The sequence below is a fragment of the Herpailurus yagouaroundi genome, unplaced genomic scaffold (assembly GCF_014898765.1).
Source record: "Herpailurus yagouaroundi ecotype Mexico unplaced genomic scaffold, PumYag 182, whole genome shotgun sequence".
Lineage (NCBI taxonomy): Eukaryota > Metazoa > Chordata > Mammalia > Carnivora > Felidae > Herpailurus > Herpailurus yagouaroundi.
This window is the reverse complement of record NW_024412413.1, coordinates 7,339,644-7,345,504: the sequence shown is the minus strand read 5'-3', so window position 1 is coordinate 7,345,504 and position 5,861 is coordinate 7,339,644. Positions and strand designations below refer to the sequence as shown.

Here is a 5,861-nt window from a genome sequence, read left to right as displayed (position 1 = left end):
TTTCTTTCTTTCTTTCTTTCTTTCTTTCTTTCTTTCTTTCTTTCTTTTTAATGTTTATTTATTTTTGAGAGACAGAGAAAGAGCATGAGCAGAGGAGGGACAGAGAGAGAGAGAGAGAGACAGAATCTGAAGCAGGCTCCAGGCTCAGAGCTGTCAGCACAGAGCCTGATGCAGGGCTCGAACCCACAAGCTGTGAGATCATGACCTGAGCTGAAGTCAGACACCCAACTGACTGAGCTACCTAGGCACCCCAGGATGATCTTTCTAAACTGGAAATGTAATTGGAATGTAATTGGAATCATGTTGTTCCCCTGCTCATAGCCCTTCAGAGTTTCCCCACTGCTCTCAGGATAAAGTCTACAACCTGGGTGGGCATTCAAGGCTTCCATGACCTTGCCATGATCGCCTTTCCAGCCTCCTCACTGGTCCTACACTCCTGACATTCTACCTTCAAGCTGTATGTTATCTATTTCTTATCCTGTGCCTTCTCCTGCTTTGAATAGTCCCTGCCTGAGGAAGAACACTCAGCTTTGCAGACTTGGCTGCAGAAATCTCTCCTGACCCCTCCTGTGTTCCAGTGTGCCTTTGTTCGGTCCCTTCCATCATGGCATTGCCAGCCACTGTGTTTATGTTTTTACTGCCTCCTTACCCTGACTAGACTGTAATCCCACTGGGGGCACAGACTCTTGTTTGAAACTCCAGAATCTAACCCCATTCTCAACTCTATTACTCCCAGCTGTTTGACCTTGAGCAAGTCATTTAACCTCTCTGCTTTCCTCTATAAAATAAGGAAACAAATTTTCCTACCCTAGAGGTTGTTAGAGGATTAAATAAAATAAGTTTAAAGCAGTGAGAAGGGTGTCTGGCTGTAGTAAGTGCTCATTAAATTCAATTGTTAGAAGGTACTTGGTAAATATTAGGAAGACTTTGTTGAATGTGTTCTTGACCAGGTTAGTTGCCTCCTCCTGGACCCTTTCCTGACTTCCCTCAACCCCTACAGTTAGGTGCTTTCTCCTCTGGTCCCTGTAGACTTGGAACTGGACAGGAAGCCAGGGCTTGTGACTCACCTGACTCATTCTTCTTGTGTTTTGATTTTCTAGTGCCTAAAACTAAAGCAATAGATAAGAGACTTGGCCCCCTGGTGGATGAGTTTAAGGAGCTTGTCTACCCACCTGATTATAATCCTGAAGAAAAAGTTTCCAAGAGGAAACAAGGTGAGGAACTGGGTTATTTATTTAATTTTCTAAGTTTATTTTTGAGAGCAAAAGGAGAGAGGGTGCAAGCAGGGGAGAGGCAGAGAGAGGGAGAATGAGGATCTGAAGTAGGTTCTGTGCTGATAGCAGAGAGCCCAATGCAGGGCTCGGACTCATGAACCGTGAGATCATGACTTGAGCTGAAGTCAGACACTTAGCTGACTGAGCCACGTAGGCGACCCAGGAACTGGTTTTTAATTTAAAAATTTTTAATGTTTATTTTTGGGAGAGGGAGGGCGAGGAAGTGCTAGCAAGAGAGGGGCAGAGAGAGAAGGAGACAGAGAATACGTGTTATCAGCGCAAAGCCCGATGTGGGGCTCGAACTTGCAGCCTTACAAGGAAATGGAGCTGTGAGAGACTAGGTTGGTGGCCATGGAGCCTTCTCTCTTCTCCATCAGAAGTGACTCCTCTAGGGGCACCCCGGGTGGCTTGGTCAGTTAGGCATCTGACTTGGTTTTGGCTCCGGTCATGATCTCATAGTTGGTGAGTTAGAGCCCCACATCAAGCTCTGTGCTGACACTGTGGAGCCTGCTTGGAATCATCTCTCTCTCTCTTTCTCTCTCTCTCTCTGTCTCTCTCTACCCCTCCCCTGTTCTCACAAACACGTGTGCATGCTTTCTCTCAAAAGAAACAAACATTTATAAAAAAAAAAAAAACCCAAAAAGTGACTCCTAGTGCCCTGTGTGAGCTGTTACCATAGCTCTTCACACATGTGCACACTTTAGGGATTTACTTGTTTATCCCACTCAGTCTGCACTTGCTTATCGTCTAGCATGGCGCCTTAGTACTTGACACGGTGCTCTGTAAATGCTTTTTGAACGAAGGAAGTAATGACTTCCCCAGACTGAGCACCAATTTTGGGTAAACCGATGGCAACTGCACTACTTGGAACTTCCTTCTAGGTCTGATATGGTTTTGACTTTATGCTTAAATGAAGCTACCTTATCAAAACACGCTCCCCTGGGCATCCCAGCTTATGGAAAATGGCTAACTGCAGCCCAGACCGTAGAAGGGCCACTGTTAGCATTTCCAATCACTCCCTCCTGACCTTTTTCCCCAGATGATGAAGGTTCTGGAAGCAAAAGACCCAAAGTGGAGTTATCTGAAGAGGAGCTGAAGGCCCATGTCAGCAAGGGCACGCTGGGTAAGCTCACTGTGCCCATGCTGAAGGAAGTCTGCAAGGTGTATGGGCTGAAGGGCGGGATGAAGAAGCAGGAGCTGATGAACATGCTCACTGAGCACTTCCAGAAGAACTGACCAGAGACTGAACAGCTAGCCACCCTTCTGTACTATTGCCAGGCTGCCTGGGTTGTTCTCATCAAGTTAAAACCTGTTTCTTCTGGGCCAGGAAGAGTCTGTCTGATAGAAGCCAGGAACTTTACATTTATGAGACTTTCTGTTGCCATGGAGACAGCATAGCCCTCCCACTTTGCTGGGCTTTACTGTCTGAATAAAGAGCTCTAACTTTGTACTATATACTGTTATTTGTTATTTTTCCATATTTTTATTTATTTTTGAGAGAGTGTAAGCCGGGGGGTGGTGGTGCGCAGAGAGAGGAGGGGACAGAGGATCTGAAGCGGGCGCCGTGCTGACAGCAGACAGTCTGATGTGGGGCTCGAACTCATCGTGAGATACGATCTGAGCCGAAGTTAGATGCCTAGCCAACTGACTGAGCCACCCAGGTGCCCCTATACTGTTCTTTAGTATGAAAGAGAAAGATGTGTCTGTCTCACATCCAAAGATCACCTGCCATTGGCTATTGGCTTTATTTGCTCTCCCATTAGGAACACATCATCATCGTGGAAATAAAGTATCAGTGAAGGTAGGGGAGAATGTGACAATTAAGGACAGGTAGACATACTTGAGGAATGACAAGCCCCAGCAATATTCTCATCCTCTGCTCCCCCCCTCCCCCCCACCTGTTTTCCCTTTCACTGTGTCAATATAGACCTAAAGATCAGAGTTCAGAAGCACTAAGAATGGAACGTTTCTAATTCTGGTACCATTTGCTTCATGAGTGACTAGCAGCCCCTTTCATGCTGCATTCCTCTTAATGTGACATTCAGGTACGTGAAGATACATTTTCTGTTGCCCTGAGAATTTGGATTCCAGCATACGTGAAAGGAGTTATTCCTCGTGTTTTTTCAGGGAAGCTGTGGTAGGGTGAGGAGAGGGCCTAGCATTAGGAAAAGGGGAAGAGGAGCAGGGTGACTTCTCTTTGTTGCTGCTATTGCTTTTGAAGAATTAGAGGGAAGTTAATCCTCAAAAGCATCTCTTCCCATCGGAGAATTAACTTCCCTCTCCCCCACATAAGGAAAGAAAGCCAAACAATATAATATCTGCTTTCCAAGTAAAAACAAAACACCTTAAACACTCAGAGAACAAAGAATCCAAAAGTGAAAATCTCTTAGAAGAGTAACTTGACCCGTCATATATCTCATGAGATGCTCATTCTAGTCCTGGAAGACACACGGCCTACAGACCTGAATCTCCAGCCATCCATGGAGGATGCAAATCCTTCCAGATGCTTTCCTTCCTTCTCTCAGGCTAATTCTTCAAAAGCAGTAGCAACAGAAAGAGCAGAAAAGGGACAGAGAGGATAGAAAAGGGATGGTGGGTGGGGGTGGGGCAGAGATTTTTCAAAATGTAACTTAGCTGACATTGAGAGGGACTCGGGGATACCGTGCTGAGAACAAGTTCCTCTTCCTTCCTCACCACCTTTAAGCCCTCATAGTTTGGGCTTAACGATAATGGAAATGCATTGTTTAGTACTTAACGTATTACAGATGACCTTTACCAAGGTCACTATTGTAAATATAAAAACATTCCTTAATCTTAGTCCACTCAGGAAACTTGCACTCAGAACAGAAGTTCCTAACCACTGTGTGTTTGGGGTCAGAGGAACCTTTCAGACCTGATGATTGACCTGATTTTCTCTACAAAAATGTTTAAATGCAAAATTCTGCAACCAACTTCATAGGTGGCTGGCTGGAAATTACTAGATTTCCTTGCTTGTGTGTCTACCCTTTAGGAATTCATTCTACACTTAAAAAAAAATTTTTTTTTTAATGTTGATTTATTTTTGAGAGAGGGAGAGACAGTGTGAGGAGAGGGGCAGAGAGAGGGAGACACAGAATCCGAAGCAGTCTCCAGGTCTGAGCTGTCAGCACAGAGCCTGACACGGGCTGGAACTCACGAACTGGGAGATCACGAGCTGAGCTAAAGTCGGATTGGACGCTCAACCGACTGAGCCACCCAGGTGCCCCATCATTCTACACTTTTGAAGCATCTATGTCAGGGCACTGCTACAGGTGCTAGGGTATCACACAAGTTCCTGCTCGCTAATGAGGGTTAATGATCAGAAAACCACCTCAGATGTTAGTAAAGAAGAAGCTAAAAATAGGATGTCACAGTGCCGGGGGAAAAGGAAAGAAATGAGGTAGTTTGTAAAGGTCCTACAGCAGTGATACTTGAATTAAGACTGGCATGAGAAGAAAGCCACCAGTGCAGTAAAGGAACATGAGATACAACCAACAAGAAGTAAGTACGTTTGGAATGTTCAAGAAACCAAATGTGAAACACTGAGTGAAGACAGAACATGGTGGAGATGCAGACACAGGACAGGCAGGGGGGCCATTAGGAGCAGGAAGAGCCAGTTTTTTCAAAGGATCATAAACGGGGACCCTGGCCTCTGAAGGCTTAAAATGTAGCTGTGGCAACTGAGCTAACACTCCAGAGTAAAGTGGGTACTAGGGGTGTAGATCCCAGGAGCCCCTGCCCCACCTCACTTCCTAAAGCTCTAGTGGATAAGGCTGAGTTTCCAACCAAGTGGAGGTTGAACTTGATCTTCCTCCACCCAAATTATTTTGTTCTTTTAAAGTATGATTATAAATGTACATATAGAACAAAACATAGTAAGCAACCTGAACCCCACCACCTACAAATATAAAGCTGCTTGGGTTGGCGGGGTCGGGGTGGGGAGATGGGGGTATCTAAACATTGGAGTCACCTGGAGGAAATGACTAGCCCAGTAGGCACACAACACTTTAGCAGGATAGGGTGGTTTCTGGATTTCCTACATATGCTTCTTACTGAAACGTGCACACTGGCCCAAGCTGGCCAAGACAACACTAAATATAACCTGCACTAATTTGACCATTATGGTATTCAGTTATCTATACCCTGGAAGAAAACTTCTCTTGCTGAGATACAAGGATCTCACAGTGCTTTCCCTCAGGTTAACAAGTGGCTTCAGTCATCACCTCCCCACCACAACCCCTAACTCTCTAGCATGTGGCAAAGGCTACTAGGAGCCCTAATTCTGCAACAGTTCTCAGCTAGGGGTGACTTTGCCACCGGAACACCTGGCAGTGTCTTCGGGGAGGGAGACGATTGCTACTGACATCTAGTGGGTAAAGGCCAGAGATGCTGCTAAACATTCTACAGCATACAGGGCCCCCCTCTCCCATAAAGAATCATTCAGCCTGCTCCTAGAATTATTACTACACTATATGTAAACTAACTTGGATTAAAAAAAAATTTTTTTTAACGTTTATTTTTGAGACAGAGAGAGACAAAGCATGAACGGGGGGGCGGGGGGGGGGGGGG

At 45.5% G+C, this 5,861-nt stretch overlaps 1 protein-coding gene across 5 annotated transcripts in view; it reads left to right on the top strand.

Moving 5' to 3' along the window:
* XRCC6 (X-ray repair cross complementing 6) overlaps window positions 1-2,729 on the top strand; it is a 31,194-nt gene extending 28,465 nt beyond the window's left edge. For all 5 annotated transcript variants that reach the window (XM_040490699.1, XM_040490700.1, XM_040490698.1 and 2 more), the window contains 2 exons: window positions 1,101-1,214; window positions 2,314-2,729. In XM_040490699.1, coding sequence (XP_040346633.1) covers window positions 1,101-1,214; window positions 2,314-2,510 — 311 coding nt within the window. In that variant the 3' untranslated portion in view covers window positions 2,511-2,729. The remainder of the gene's footprint in view (window positions 1-1,100; window positions 1,215-2,313) is intronic.
* The last annotated feature ends 3,132 nt before the right edge of the window (window positions 2,730-5,861 follow it).